Below are 16,013 nucleotides of genomic sequence, written 5' to 3'. Positions count from 1 at the left end.
GCGCATGTCCTAGACTGTTTTGTGTGCTGTAAATGAGTGGCCTGAGAAGGGAGAGTGGAAGGGGCTTTTGCGTCACGGGAGGCTAAATCCCACGGCTAGCTTTTGCAAGCAGGTGTGGGCGGAGACAGGTCGGGAAAGCAGTGTGATTGCTGCACAGTCCCAGGTGGAGAGAGGTCCTAAGTTCTCCACTTTGACATAGGTCTGATTTTCTACAGCCCAATGGCAACTACTTCCCAGTGCACTTGAAGGCCCAGAGAGAGAAATGAATTGCTAAGTTCTAGGACAGGCTTCAGCCTTAATCTTAGGTCTGAGGAGGGAGAGATGGTGTGTGTGTGTGCGCTCACTCATGCTGACTCTGCCTTGCCTGGTGAGGAGGAATACTCTGGTCTTCAGGCAAGTGGTCTCTTTTGAGGGGTGGTTTTTACTGGTTTCTTGTAGCTCCAGTTTTACTTTAAAACAGTGGTTCTCAACCTTCCTAATGCTGTGACCCTTTAATGCAGTTCCTCAGGTTGTGACTCCCAACCATAATATTGTTTGTTGCTACTTCATAATTGTACTTTTGCTGTTAGGAATGATGTAAACATCTGTTATCCCACCCCTGTGAAAGGGTTGACTGACCCCACCAAGGGGTTGCAGCCCACAGGTTGAGAACCGGTGCTTTAATTGAGGCATAGTCCAGAAAAGCTGGAAGGGCTGCAAACCCTAAGAACACTACAAATGCTGGTCCACAGAACTAGGGTGCGGAAGTTGCTTGCGGCTGCTCAGGGGAGAGAGGGGCCAAGGAAAGGCGCATGGCTGGAGTGTTTCCAACAGCCAGATCATGTGGCTTGGCGGGACCCACGCAACTTTCTCCCCCTCAGACTGGGGCTGTGCCCAGCAAGATTCCTTCCTGAGAGGCTAAGCTCAGGCCCGCCAGCAGGAAGGGGTGGCGGATGGGGGAATGGGCGTGTGCACAGATGACGTAGGCTGTTTACCTTCAGGTTATAGGCTGCTCAGGAAGTTCCCCCGCCCACACGCATTCCAACCATGCCTGTCACCCACAGGCCAGGCCCTTAGAAAGGCATGGTGCAGGCAGGGAAGGTACCCATGGCCTGTAACCCCTGCCCTAGGCCTCCTGGTTCTCAAGGATGGAGGATGGGCTCAAGGAAGCCAAGGAGGGTGCCCAAGTCTTTGATCTTCTGAGAGATATCTACAGAGTTCACCCTGCCCCTGGGAGAAACAGGGAATGAGGCCCAACCCTCATGGGGATGGGGAGAAGGAACCCCTGTGGTAGGTTGCCTGTGAAGAAAGGAGAAACTGTCTAATAGGGATGTGGAACCCGATTTTGGTCCGTGTAAACACCCCCATGACCTACATACATGCCTCACACAGGAAGAGGGTGGACACCCCTGCCCAGGGCCATTACGCTTCTTCCAGACAAGAGGGAGAAGGAAAAAAGAAACACCTCACTGGTAGGCAGAAGAGATTTCGATATAATCTATATTATCTCATATATATATTTCTTCCTGACTTTATTTGCTTGCTTCTGTCACGCATTTAAAATATCACAGAGACCAAAATAGAGCGGCTTTCTGGTGGAGCGCATGGCAGTCACACGAAGTACAAAACTAGCGGGCTCTGTCTTCTCATACACCATACAATTAATTTTCAAGTATCTTTTTTATGTACAAAGAGCTACACTATCTGGAAAAGAAGTAAAAAATAAATGAAACAAGATAGGTTATGCGTCCTAGGAAGGAAGAAAGGGGCAGTCGGGGACAGATTTCTGTCCCGTGTTCCCAGGGACCACTAGCTTCCTGCCACTGAGCCCCTCCCCCCCAACAGCCTCACCCATCATGGCAGCAGGCAAGTGCTAGGGTGGGTGGGGGCCAGTGGGGACAGGAACCAGCAATATACTTTGGCCTGGAAGGAAAGGAAAAGTCTGAGAAACAAGCCGGTGGAAGCAATCCCAGGAGGGAATTGAGGCCAGGCCCCAAGGAGCTCCCACCTGCCTGCGGCCCTCTGGGCAGCTTGGGACCAGCCGGCCAAGCCCACTGGGTGGGGCTGAGTGCTGGCCTCTGTGCCGTGAGGAAGGTTGCTGGGATGCAACTGCCCCGTGAGGTCCCTCCCCAATGGACTCCAGGGAAGGAACCTGTTTGTTCCAGAGGTGGCCGAGGGGAGAGTTTCCAGTGAAGGCCACAAGACGGGGCTTGTTCTTCTCCATCACCTCAAGAGGCTGCTGAAGCCAAACCCAAGGACTGCTTAGATTCTGCTCGACAGGCCCTTGGCCACCCTATGTTGGAGGCCCTAGCCCCGGGAGGCAGCTCTGGGATGTGAGTGTAGAGGGAGCCAGGGGAGAGAGTGGGTGGTCCCAGACAAGGGTGCCCAACCCAGTGCTGCAGAACCCTGAGTGCCAGCAGCTCGGTAAGGAGCCCCCGGAGGTGCCTGGGACAGACGGGAACTGGGGAGGGGCTTTGATATGTGACTAAGGCACAGAAGAGATGGGCTAGGGGCCAGGTGGGGCAGAACACCAGGCCCTGTAAGGCCAGGGGACCTGGGAGGGTCTGAGACCACTCCTACCTTGGCCCCGCTGCACAACCATCCCTCCGGCCTCCCTCTGTAGGTGATCTGAAATGTGGAGACTCAGACTTCTCTGCCCCAGGGAGGCCAGGACCTAGCAGGAGTCTGACTGCTCCACTGAGGAGGTGGTGAGGAACCTAAGCCCTGGCACAGTCAGGAAATATAAGGGGGCTCTGCCCCAAACTATCAAGAACTGGACCCAAGGGAGAGGGCAGTGTGGGCTGCTGCCTGTCCTCTCAGGGCCGAGTGGTCCAGAGTCTCACGTGTTACCGGAGGGCCCACAGGCACAGAAGCATCCTTCCTAGGTGGGCCCTGAAGCTCCTGGGGTCTGGCTCTGGTCCTTGCAGCATGTCAGGCAGGCCTAGGTTAGGAGAGGGGGAGGGTCCACAGAGCATGTACATCTTCTCCTGCCCAGAATGAGACAGATCTCACATTGGACAAAGGTGAACAGGGAAGGGTGGGCAGGGGGGAGAAGGCCAGGTTGGGCCTGGGTATTGCACGGTGTGGGATGTGCTGGGCCTGACAGCTCGGCAGATATCCTGTTGGGGAGGGGGCTTAGGATGCAGCTTCTGGCCAACACACAAGCATTTGGGCCTAGGCATGGCTGGTTCCAGATGTGTCCCCAGGACAGGATGGGCGGCAGAGGTGTGGCAGCTATGGCCACTGTCCTCTGCTCTTGGCCCGAGCAGTGCAGGGTTGGCCGTGTAGACATATTCCTGAGGCCTGTTCCTCTGGAAGTGATATGCAAGTGTTTCTGGTCCAATAAATAAAAGGGCAACAGCTGCGCTGGCTGCTCCCCAGCCTGGCTGGGGGCTGCAGGAGGCACCGCTCCTCTCCCACCCATGCCCACACCTAGAACTCATCGTCAGAGCTGAGCAACAGAGTCTTCTCGTTGTCCCGGGCGCCGCTGAGGCTGTGGGACCTGGAGAGGCTGTGGGTGCCGCCACGCCAGGCGGGCCCAGGCTCCAGCGTGGACTGCTGCGTGTACTGCTGGTAGGCAGGGGAGAAGTTGTGGATGGCGTCCTGCACAATGTCGTGTGGGCTCATGGTCTCTTTGAGGCTGCTGGAGATGCTCTTCATGGGGGCACAGCGGCCTGCAGGGAGGAGGCGGGGAGGGGGCAGAGCAAGAGGAGGACACTTCATCAGTCCCCGCCCACAGTGGGCTGGGATGGACCCTACCCCAGAGCTTTCTTCACTGTTCCCTCCTGGGACATCAGAGGGGCAGGGCAGGCTGCTGCTGACTAGGAGAGAACAGGGGAGCTGTGATGGAGGGTACGACAAGGACAGGGAGCGCTCACAGGTGGGAAAGGACTGGGCAGAGATGGACAAGCTGCAGGCAGTCACCTGGGACACCCTGAGCTCCAGAGCCAGGCTATGATCCCCAGCTGGGAAGGCTGCTGGGCCAGGAACCAGACTCCCTCCACCCCTTCAGGAGCAGGCTGGCCTATTGGCTATCCCTCTGAGAGGGCAGAACTCGCTACCTTGGCATGTTTCCAACTCGCCCATCTGCGTACGTGTCCCCCAGGTCTGCGAGGTGGGGTGCAATCACAGTGCAGGCCACCACGCCAAGCCGGAGGGGTGAACCCAACCCTGGGCCCGGGACTTGGGACTCAGAGTCTGTCTACCCACTGTGTGTTCTGTCTTGAAAACACTGCTAAATGCCCCTGTAGTGGGGGCACTGTGCCCCAGAACCTGGCAGGGTGTATTTCAAAACTAGAGAATGGATGAAGGCAGCCAAAGCTCTACAAAGGGCAGCCCTCCTAGTCAGGGGCTCAGGGCTCTCGCCCAGGAGTGCCAGCCAGGAGGAGACGGGTACACAAAGGAGCTACAAAAAGACATGCCAGTGACATGACCAGACAGACGTGCGGGACGGACGTGCAAACAGAGTAGAGAACAAACCTACCGTATGGGCCGTACGTCAGCACTGCCCGAGGCCAAACCCAGGGCAAATGCAGAGTAAAGGGCAGGGAGAGGAGCCGGAGAGATTGAGAAGACAAGAGACAGCTGAGTGAGAGTTGCCTGCTCGCCCAGGCCCAGTGAGACACCCACACATCCCCAGACACCCCGGCTGCTCTGGCTGCCCCTGAAGGACGGTGCTCATGCTAACTGCGGTCCCCTGATGGCTGTAGGAGGTCCAGCCCACATCGGAGGACCTGTATTCCCGCTTCTCCCAGGCTTGCTGGAGCCCTGCATGGAACCCTGTTGCCTTGCAAAGCTCATTCCCCTCACAGCTTTGGCAATCACAGCTCAGGGGATGAACACAGAGCAGGGCTGGCTTTTCACTCCAGCCTAGTGTGAAGGGGGACTGGGTGCTGCGACTAAGAGGACGGACTACAGCCTCCAGCAACCTCAGCTGGTCCTGGTGGGGCTGTTTCTTCTAGGGTGGGTACGTCTATGAGGGGTGCTGCCTGAGGGGAATGCACGGAAAGACCGCCAGGTCACCAGCAAAGTGCTCATGCAGAGCTCCCAAAACACAGCACCCCTCTGCCACAGATACCCCGGCGTGCTTCTAGTGGCTTGGCTCCAGGCCTCGCGGCCTGTCAAACTGGGTTTAAGGGACGTAGATGAATGTTATCAGGTCCTTCCTGATGGGGCCCAGTGGGGGTTGTACAGCCAGCAAGTGGCTCAGGACGGAGAGGGGATGCCATCAAGGACCAGGGTGGCAACTAGAGCACCATGGGCAGGTTGGAGGGGGTGAGACAGCACAGTCCAGCAGGGGCATTTGAAGGCCTCTCCCCAACCAGGAACAGTAGAGGGGCTGGGCAGGGGGTCCTGTGCCTCTGGATCCCAGAGACCGTCCATGCCAAGCACAGGGACCTGTGGTGGGCACTGAAGCCTGGGGAGGAAGGCTTTCTGGCCTTCTGCCACCGGGAAAGCTAACAACAACTGGATGGCAGGTGCCCTGACAGGAGGCCTCCCCCTCCCGCCCCTGCAGTCTCTCACTGCATGCCAGTGTCAGCCATTCTCCTCTGAACAGGTCCTCTGGTCCCTGGCCACTGCTTCTCCAGACAGTGACACTACCCAATCACCAGAAAGCTGCTCAAGGTCCTAGCCAACCACAGAGGTGCTTGGGGTGGGGGGTGGGGCAACTCACTGAGACCTTTCTAGGGCACTCTCCTGTACCCCAGGGGCTGTGGAATATTGCTTTAGCAACAAGGATTAGAGCTGTAAAAGCAAGCTGTGGAAATTGCCCTCCGACCCAGAAGACAGGACAGAGCAGATGCCACACACTGCTGTCCACTAGTCTGTCCTCACTTTTACTTCCTTCCTTTTTTTTTTCCCTCAAACTCACAGTAACTCTCCTGCCTCAGCTTCCTGAGTGCTGGGATTATAGGTAAATACCCTCTATACCATCTGTGGGTCTCCACACTACATGGGTGAACTTAGCTTCTGGAAACAAAATGGGGGTTCCTCTGTGCTCTGATAGCCCTTCTGCTCTGACCTCTTTATCCCCTCTTTCAGTACAGTCAAGCTTTACAGGAAGCTGGGGGAGAGGGGTTCTGAAGCTGACCTCTAACCTCTGAAGCTAAACCCAGCCCATACCTTGAGTGTCCAGGCTCTTGTCAGCGTAGACCTTGTAGGTGAAGGCATGCCGCAGGGCCAAGGCTGCGAAGAACATCTCAACACAGATGATGAAGTCCTGGTAGCCAGCAGCCACAGTGCCCTCACCCACTGACACGCGGGCTGAGTTGATCTTGGGGATGGCCCCACACTTCTCTAAGATGGCCAGAAGCATGCCTGGACAGGGAGAGGCACTGTCTGGTCACACACTGGACCCCTTCCCATGCCCTTCATTCTCACAGTGCCACCCAGATAGCCACATACTCCAGGGTACATGAGGGCTCATTTGCTCCTGGAGGCAGGCCTCTGCAAAGCCGACCCTCAGCTACCTGTCAGCCAGAAAACTGGGTCGGCTGCACTGAAGCTTCCTGCATGTCTCAGCCCTCCCAAATGCCCAGTGGCCAAGGTGTCTGTGAGTTCCAGGCCAGGATCTTAAAGGACAGCACTTTGGCCTGGGACCCACAGTTCTGAGAACATGAACAGGAGTGGGACATGGGACTGAAAGGGGGGTGGGCGTAGGCACTGTGATCACCAGGCTGAGAGGAGGCTGACCTTGCCAGAAGGAGAGAAAGATGACGGACTTGACCATGAAGAACTTAAGGACAGGGCTGTAGGGGCTGAGCAGCTCCCGCGTGGCGAAGTAGAAGAGGAAGAGGGCGTAGAGGGCCAGGCTGACTGAGATGTTGTAGATGATGGTCACATAGAGGTACCCACTGGTGACACTGTGGAACAGGCATGCTGTGGCTGGGACCAAGCCTGCGAGGGCACACGGCTCCCTCCTCTGCCCTGCCCATAACCTGTTTCCCATGGGTCATGGCTGTGCTTTCTAGCAAGGCACAATGACCCACTGGAGGGAAGGGACAGGGGATGCGGGACACACCAGGAATGTGGCTCAGGGATGTGCTTGTGCACAGGCCAGCCTTCCATGCACCTCCCTCGCTCATGTGGCAGCCCCGCTCGAAGCCCATTCCTGAGGGAAGCTAGGGCTATGCCAGAGCTCAGAGACTGCTGTGAGGTGACAAGTGTCACGGTGGGTACTCCTAAGCTGCTCTCCCGCCTTGGTGCTCTCGTCTGCCCCAGTGGGCTGTGGTACAGGTTACAGGTGATGGTAAGAACTCAGAGCACAGGCCCAGATGTAAGGCCAACGTGGAGAACCCACAAATAAACAGGTGCATCTAGTTTACACAGCGGGGCCTTAAGACTGCCTCCTGGGGCTTCTTCACTTTCAGAACCTGTTTCAGAGTAGCCACTACCTACTGAGACTCAACCATGGTTGCTACCGTACATCCTGAATATGAACACAGCTGGCTAAGAGCTGGTAAAGATGGCCACTGCCAGGCTCAGGCTCAGAGATTCAGGGAGGTCTGAGCCCTGTGCAGTTTAGGGAGATCACAGGCATGGGCTCTGTCAAGGTAGGGCACCCACCCTTGTGACAATACTCTACTCTACCCACAGATCCCAGAGGAGGACCCCTGCTTACTCAAAGTCCCCGTCCCGGTACTTGCCGAAGGCCTGGAGAATAACGGTGATGACGGCCATGAGTGGCTTCACCACACAGAACTGTAGGGTGGCCTGTTTGGAAGACAGACAAGGCAGGATAAAGTAGGGGTGTGGGATTTGGCAGCTGGGCCTTTGCTGGTTGCTACGAAGGAGGAAAAAGGAACTGTCTGCGGGAGAGGTGCAGTGTGTAAGGAGACAAGAGGAGGCCGGGAACTCTAGGACTTAAAAATGTAGGGCCCCAGGGACCAGGAGTAGAAGACACCTCAGAGAGCTCAGGTGATGAGGGGCCTCAGGAAGGGGCAGGATCTAGTCAGATGGAGCAGCTCCGGGCCACCGAGATGGTTCAGGAGGTAAAGGCACTTGTTTGTCAACCCTGCTGACTTAAGTTTAATCCTCAGGACACACAGGGGAAGGAGAGACCCTCCTGAAAGTCACACACACAAGCACACATGCATACATGAATGAGTGAGTGCGTGAGTGAATGGGGCAGTTCATATAGAGGCTCGCCCAGGGCAGAGTGTGACTAGGACAGGGAGTGGGCGCTCCAGTGCAGCAGCGGGGAGGTGGCTGGGGAGAACAGCAGGTCCAGGACCTCGTGCTCTGGGAAAGAGGGCTCCAGTGAGGAAATGCCCATACAGGGAGTAAGTGAGGGCAAGGGCCAGGGCTTTTCCCATCTTCTCACCCTCCCTGTCTGCTTCCTTCCCATGCTCAGGCCCAGGACAGGGTTTCTATGGAGCCAGGGTCTGAACAGACTGGAGATAGCCTTCAAGAGCAGCAAGTGGGGAGAGGACACCCCTTTAATAGGTGGGAGCCCCAAAAGGTACGTGGGGATTCAGGCCTGGTTGACAATTCGCTGTAGTCACTCAGGCAGTGGCCTGGTCTCTGAGTGGTAGCCATCTGCTTAAACGTTTAATGACCCATGTCCACAGCACAGAGTTGCAAGTATGGGGATGGAAGAGCCGGACAGCAGTGTCCCCTTGAGGCTAGCTACTCTATGCACAGTCAGGCTTTTGCAAACTTGCTCAAACGGGGGAGGATGTGCTAAGCCAGTCCTGCTGTTCCTGTAATCCAGCGGGGTGTCACCCCCAGACTCTCACTGGCTTAAAAGCCATCATCCTCAGCCAGGAGCCCGAGTGAAGGGGAGGCAGTAGACGCGTGAAGCTCTAGCCACATGGCTTGGCCAGTGTGGCTCTGGAAAGGACCAGGGGCTGGAGCAGAAGGGCAGCAGAAGGGAACCCATCTCTACTCCACTGAGGACCTGGCCTGTGGCAGAGCCATGGCAGAGAAACACGTGACAGGGGAGCTGTGTGGTACTATCAGAAAGCCCCACAGAATCCCTGGGCTGCAAATCTCGATCCAAAGGGAGTGAGAGGAAGGGAGAAGGGCAGGGCTTCACACCACAGTGCCCAGTGAGCTGGCAGGGGCTGCTCCCTGTGGGGTACTTTCATCACCTCGATCATGGACAAGGAAACTGAGACACTGAGCTGAACTGGCAGTCTCAGGGACTGGAGCCCAAGGCCTGCTAGCAGGTCCCGACACTGTTGTCCATGGGTCAGTCTGAGATCTACAGACCAGGTGAGATGTCAAAAATGTGTCAGTCCCAGGAGTGAGCAGTCCTTTGGGCTGGCGGTTCACTGATCCGAGAATCTCTACGTCCCTCCCTCTCCCCTTTCCCTGCCTCTGTCCCTTCCCCCTTCCTCCCTTCCCTCTCCTCATAGGCAGTGCTAGGGACAGAACCCAGGACCTCACAGGCTTGAGGCAAGTGCTTTTCTACCACATTGTAGCCGCAGCCCAGGAATTTCCCCTTTTAACAAGCGCTCCAAGAGACTCAGACTCTGGGCTCTGGGCCCGAGGACATCCTGGCCCACCCTGTGGCTCTGGAATGAAGACAGGACTATGTGCCGTGGGCTGGCCTGTGGAGCCTTCACATGCTCCTCTCCTCTCACTGACCTCAGTGCCATGTCAGGGTACAAAAGCGGAGCCTCAGGGCCCAGCGGGAGGGGAAACCATATGTCTCTAGTGGTGACTGAGGTGAGGCTACTGTGCTCTCTACTCAGAGAGCAAAACTTTGAGGACAATGTAATGATCAAAAGCTGCTATGAGTCACAGCTGGGCCTGGACTGGGTAGCTGAACCATGTAAACAAAGGCTCTGCAAGCCCCACCCTGGACCAGGACCGTGTTAACCCCTTCTGGGTCACTCCATGGGAGAGAACCTGATGCTCCCTTAGGGAGGCAGAACTAGCAGCAGAGTCGAAGCCTGGGCATGTCCAGTGACATGCTGTTGTGTGGGTAGCCATGCTGTGGGCCCTGAGCCCTTCACAGAGGCTGAAAACAGGACAGACCTTGGGTAGGCTGCAGTGACCCCAGCAGTGGTAGAGGGGGTGTCATTTCTCTCTTGACTACTTGGTCATGCTGGAGGGACTGTCAGAGGCCCTGCAGAGGCCAAGGACAGTCATGAAGACTGGCACCCTCGGGTGCTAACTCTCTGAAACAGCCAGAGCTGTGCTAAAGGCTCACATCCCCTACCTCATCTGCTCCTTTTAGTCACCCCATTTTAATGATGTAAACATTGCCATCCCCATTTTACAGACAGACAAACAAGCTCAGAGAGGTTAAGTAAATGATCCGAGGTCACACAGTCAGAGAAGCTGGAAGTCCAACTCTAGCCAGGAAGTGGTAGCCAAAGAAACCAGAAGCTATGGCGATGCGACTGGAATGAGGGAGAGGGTAGGAACTGCGGTCTGGTCTGCTATGTATCTTTAATGCCTAAACCCGTTGCCCCAGAAACTGGGATGAGTTTTCAAACTGACAGTCTAGAACCCCTGTGTGCTTCCTGGCTCTTGAACACACAGCAAGATTCAGTCCAAATGAGCAAGACTCTGACCAGCTTCTCTGGCTCCAGGCTGCCCCTGATACTCCCGGGATGTCCACTGCCAGCCTCAGCAGATGCTGCTAACATGTTATCTCCAGAACGGCTTGGGGACAGCTGGGGGCCTGAGGACCTCCACAGGTATGGCACAAGTCAGCTTGGAACATGAATCGCCCTCGGGGCTGCAGGTCTGAACCAGAGCCCCCAGCCCTCGACTCCTGACCTGGGGGTCCCTCGGGACACTTACCTGTTTGCAGAACCGCAGGAAGCCAATGGAGTAGCTCTTCCCCCAGAGGCAGCACGTGCCGTACATACAGCTCGACCTGGGAAAGACAAGCAGAGAGGGCTGGGAGACGGAAAGGGCGGGGCCGGGGAGGGCTGCCCTCCACATCAAACAAGCCCGGGGGTGGGGGTGGTCCATGTGTCCACCTGCGAGCCCCCATGCCACTCGGGAAGCCGTCATACTCACTCGATGGCCTTTCCTCTGATCTCAGACATGATGGCACTCTCCCCCCCAAGGTACTCATAGCACAGGCTCAGGAAGTTGTAGATGACGAAGGCTGTGAAGTTCAGAGCAGAGTGTTCAGGTCAGCAGAATGGCCACTCAAAAGCAAACAGCAGGGACAGTAGCTGAGCCACAGCCACGCTTAGCCCCTGCAGTCTCCCAGTGTCTAACTGTTTCGGGATAATGGGGTAGCATAGAGTTGGGGCAAAGAGCCATGGACCCCTGGACCAGACCGCCCATCTGTGGACCATGCTTCTATTACTTAAGAGCTGTGTGACTCAGGTTTCTCAAGCTCTCTGTGCCTGCTTCCTCATCTGTGACCGGAGAACAAGTGCTTCCTTAGGGCCTGCTGTGGCAAGAACAGTGACCATATGAGGCCCTACCGGAGGTTGGGTTCCCAGGACAGTGCTCAGTAAATGGCATGATGCTCTTTCCAGGCTGTGAACACACTGCAGGTAGGAACTGCGTCCTACCCCCAGTAGGCAAAGCCCTGGTACCTGTGCCCACAGCTGCCACTGAAGAAATGAAAGTCAAGGGGATGGATGTGGCGCCTAGCCCCAGAAGGGGCTATGGCAAAGGCCCAGGGCAGGCCATGGGCCTGCTCTCAGACTGGCTCTCATAGCACTCTCCCTCTGACAGGCCAGGAAGGCAACCTTTCTCGAGGTGGCTCCTCCAGAGAAGCCACAGGGCCCAACACTGCCTCCTCTTGCCAAGCAGTCCCTGTGACGCCTTCCTGTGGAGGACCTGAGCTCACATCCTTCCCTTTCTGTGCCGCAAGGTGTGTCAGCGCGTGCCTGGGCTGCTGGTCAACCATGCCACACCCGTCTGTGAGTGAGTTGCTCCGGCCACCACCGCACTCAGCTCAGGACTGTACCTGAACGCCAGTGTGCTGCTTTACCCAAAGGTCATTAGTGAGTCAATGATGGACCTCATCAATTCTCAGAGAAAGGAGACCGGAGACAACCTCCTTAAACATAACTCAGCCGCTCAAATCAGGGCCCCTGGCCATCTGAAAACATCCCCTTCCTAGAAAAATGTAGGCTCACCTAGATCAGATCCAAACATCCAGCAACGGCGTTTACACCAGAGGCCTCCACACAGGCCAGAAACAAGAGAGGCTGACGTGTGACCAGGATCGGTGGAACTCAGGCAGCAGGTTGTCACCCCGCCACACACTGAGTTTGGTTCTAGATCTGGGCTCTAGGAAGGCCCTATTTATTCTGAATACTTGCCATAGCCTGTATCCCAGGCCGTGTCCTAGGCCCAGGGACACATTAGTGACGAGGAGACCCACAGTGCAGAGGGAAGTGATGGTCTCACATACTCCTGCCCTGGACTATTGGGTATCTAGAACTTTCTGCTCCATTCTAGATACCGCATGTCAAGTTATAGACAGGAGTATGCCATCAGGGGGAAGGATGAGGATCAAGATGAAGCACGGAAGCTTGTCCACACAGGAGACAGGAGCCTCATGGTCTCAGGCCAGATCCCATGAGGGCGTCACTTAACAGAATGAACAAACCTTTCTCCCTCCCTGGTTTTCAGGACAGGGGCTCGTCATGTAGCTGAGGCTGGCCCCAAACTGGCAGAGATCCTTTGACCTCTATCCCCTAAAAGTGCTGGATTACATGCATGTGCCATCATACCTGACTTAGAAAGAATATTTCTAATGAGCATCATCGTCAGAGGAGACTGTGAGCTGCCCATTAGATACAGGTATCACCACAGGCACCCCTTAGTAGAGATGGGATCCCTCTAGCCCTCGGTGGCAGCTTCTCTAGCAGGTAACTGCCTAGACAGGAGACTACAGTCCAAGCCACTCCAGCGCACTCAGTCTCAGCTGTAGTCCCCACAAACAGCACTCAGCCTGGAAGCTCGGGACTTCAGCGAGAACCTGCTCAGAGGAGTCCTCTAGCTGGTCCTGCAGCTGAGCCCCAGGCCAGGAGCTATGCACCAGCCCATGTATACCACCTATTGTACACTAGGTACTGTGCACAGACCTGACGGTCCTTCCTGCATCTGGCTGCTCTTGCCTCTGTCAAAGCTGAGCACCTTCAGCTGGTCTCTGCCCCTGCCACCCAGAAACTGAGTTGATCTGGAAAGACCGAGTTGTTTGGGACATTCCAGATAACTGAGGACATGTCTAAAAAACTGAACTGCCTACTGTGGACTGCACTCCTTTCTGCTTGGTACGCCGAGTCTCAGAACATTCCTTCCCCCTTTTCAGGGGCACATGGCCAATCACAGTACAATGGACCAATCCTGGTGGACGGGGACCTGCCCCTATGTAAATGTTGCCAGTTCTAAGCTGCTCCAAAACCCTCCTCCCTCCTGGTTCCTCATCTGTGAATCTTGCTTGTCCCTGCTCCCCATGCTGCTTCTGATCCCTCTCCCATTGGCCCTCTCCCTTTGCTCAGATCCACTGAGCTCTCACACTTCTTGTTTGTGAGCAGCATTACATGTCAGGGTGTGTCCTACTGGCAGCAAACTGGCCTATGGCTCTTTTTTTAATTACACTGGTTTATTTGTGTGGACACATGTGTGCCACAACATGGGTTTGGAGATGAGAGGACACCTTGCAGGGGCTGCCTCTCTCCTTTCATCATGTGGATCCTAGGGCGTGAACTCAGGTCATTCACCCTGGCGGCAGGTGTCTTTACCCACTGAGCTGTCTCGCTGCCCCTGAACCCTGTCAGGAAAGATGGTTCCTTTGGGGCCACATGTCAAGATCCAGGGTATCTAAAGTTTGAACTCTGGGGCCAGCTGTGATGTTGTACAGCTGTAATGTTGGTGCAAAGGAGGCTGCGGCATGAGGCCATGAATTTGAGGCCAACCTGGGCTACACAGCGAGACCTATCTCAAAAACCAGAATCTGAACTCTGAGACGGGGTGACAGACACGGTACATGTTAAGTCCTAAGGAGTCCACACTTCTGTGGGGGAAAAAGGGTTCTTTTCTTCTCCTTCACCAAGCCTGGCACACATCAAATCCTGGCTGCTAAGAACCAGGCAGGAGTCTGCCTCTCAGTCATCGATATCAGGTAATACTGGGCAAGCTTTTCAGTTCTGCTTTCACAGTGTGCCACGGGCGTGTGACACATGCGCCACCTGGTAAGGGGAGGTAAGAATGTGCTAACGACAATGAAGAGCCCAGGGCAAACTGTGAACGCCGCACAGACATCTGTGACAAAACATACTGGAGGGGGCAGAGGAAGCTGCATCTCCTCCTCGCCTCTAGTCACAGAGCCTCCCAGGCTCCTACCTCACCCCAAACGCGATCAGACAACAAAATGCATATGGCTCATCAGATGAGTGCTGTATGGAGCCGGGGAAAGGTACCCAACAGCTCTGAGACTCAGCTCTTGCCTGGTTGCTAACTAAACAATAAAATTTAAATAACTAAATACATAAAAGGAAAGGAAAAATACCAAAAACCAAACCAAACCAACAACATCAAAACCACGACAAGAGACAAGAAAAGGTCTCGGGCCCTGAGCTGGGGAGTTCCAGTCCACCAGTCCTCCAGTGTAGTGATGATTATTCTGTCTTCTATGAGATTTTGGAACTCTGAGGTTGAAAGCGAGCTCTTAACAGCCAAGGAGAATATGCAAGAGCTAGGCAGGATCAGAATCCAGCAGACTTCCCAAAGGCAGCAGCGGGAGCTAATGCCCGTGAGAAGAGGCTTGTGGGATCAGAGGACACTTCCAACCTGCAGGTGTAGCTCCTTCCCACAGGTGTCAACCACAGAGCAACCCAGAGACACTTCAGACTTTTCACTGGCACCCCAGCACATGCTTTCTCAGGAGGCTGGTGGAAGACGGCCCCAGCCAACAGAGCGAACAAACCACAAACGAAGGAGAAAACCAGTGCTAACAGACCACTGCCTTAGGGAAAGCGGGCTGGTTACTTAAAAATCCAACCGTAGTAGCGTTCAGAGATAAATGAATGACAAGCACAGAAGCCCGGACAAACCCAAAATTAAGACAAGTAGTTAGTAGCTGTAGCAAAACCCAGGATTCTACACAGAAAGGACCAGGAAGGACCTGCAAGCACAGCACCCAGGGGTGGGGACGGGAGGACCAACCCAGATGCCTGAGGAGCCAGTCACAAAACCCAACAACAAAAAAAGGAAGCTGAGCGTGGGGCAGTGCATGGCTCCACTGTGGACAATATTTACACATACAAATGCAAACACTAAACGCACACCCAGAAAAAACTGTGTGTACTCCGGGCTCACCTGCGAGGCGAGGAAAAAAAGAAGTGTTCGTGAGTGTGTGCGTGTGTGCGTGTGTGCGTGTGTGCGTGTATGCGTGTGTGTGCGTGTGTGTGTGTGCGTGCGTGTGCTTTCTTAGTTTGGTCACAGAGGCAGAAGAGATCTGAAAGGAAGTCCAGAAGGGACGGGTGAGTGCGTGGGCCAGGCGGCTGACTCAAGATACTAAAAGCCAGTGTCTTCAGGCAGCCTCAGCTCCAGAGTGGTGCTGTCTGTAGGCTCCCAGGGAGATGACAGGCCAGAGAGAAAAGCGTTGCTAGGGGATGAGTGGCACTTCCTGAGCTGACCCTTCCACTGGCAGCGGGGCTGGCTGCGACAGGTGGGAGGAACAAAGAGGCTTCTGAAGTGGGGGTGCCGCCCGCCATCTGCTGCTACTCTGGGATGCTGAATGAGGATAGACTGGTTGCTCCCCTCGGGTCCCCACTGGTTGCTGGATGCCCTATCTTCGGGGCCCAACAAAGAAGAAAGCCTTTATTTGCCCCCTGGGCTACCGGGAACACAGTGACACAAACACACACACACACACACACAAACGCAGATACCTACACAGCAAGGAACAACCTTTTCCTTCTGAAAGTAAAACCAGATGAGCAGCTGTTCCAGGTGCCCACTGCTGGCACCTGCAGGAAGGACACTCAGCATCTCCCCTCTCCAGCCAGAGGTTTCCCTAGGGATTCTGCTTTCAGAAGTATTGAGCACAGAGGAACACTGAGCATGTCCTATTCTGCCTCTACATCCTCTCCTGGAAG

General features: G+C 55.3%; 1 protein-coding gene across 6 annotated transcripts in view; it reads right to left on the bottom strand.

Annotated features, from left to right (window-relative positions):
• Positions 1 to 1,461: 1,461 nt before the first annotated feature.
• The window catches only part of Tmem184b (transmembrane protein 184B), a 41,789-nt gene continuing 27,237 nt past the window's right edge, over positions 1,462 to 16,013 (bottom strand). For 5 of the 6 annotated variants that reach the window (XM_060389046.1, XM_060389047.1, XM_060389049.1 and 2 more), the window contains 7 exons: positions 10,960 to 11,050; positions 10,738 to 10,813; positions 7,601 to 7,692; positions 6,673 to 6,842; positions 6,103 to 6,297; positions 4,463 to 4,483; positions 1,462 to 3,653 (listed from right to left, as the gene is read on the bottom strand). In XM_060389046.1, the coding sequence (XP_060245029.1) occupies positions 3,412 to 3,653; positions 4,463 to 4,483; positions 6,103 to 6,297; positions 6,673 to 6,842; positions 7,601 to 7,692; positions 10,738 to 10,813; positions 10,960 to 11,050 (887 nt within the window). In that variant the 3' untranslated portion in view covers positions 1,462 to 3,411. The remainder of the gene's footprint in view (positions 3,654 to 4,462; positions 4,484 to 6,102; positions 6,298 to 6,672; positions 6,843 to 7,600; positions 7,693 to 10,737; positions 10,814 to 10,959; positions 11,051 to 16,013) is intronic. The other variant, XM_060389045.1, reaches the window with a different exon arrangement.

This window comes from Meriones unguiculatus, chromosome 8 (assembly GCF_030254825.1).
Source record: "Meriones unguiculatus strain TT.TT164.6M chromosome 8, Bangor_MerUng_6.1, whole genome shotgun sequence".
In the NCBI taxonomy this organism is placed as follows: domain Eukaryota; kingdom Metazoa; phylum Chordata; class Mammalia; order Rodentia; family Muridae; genus Meriones; species Meriones unguiculatus.
Note: the sequence above shows the minus strand (reverse complement) of the source record. Positions and strands in the feature narration are given on the sequence as shown.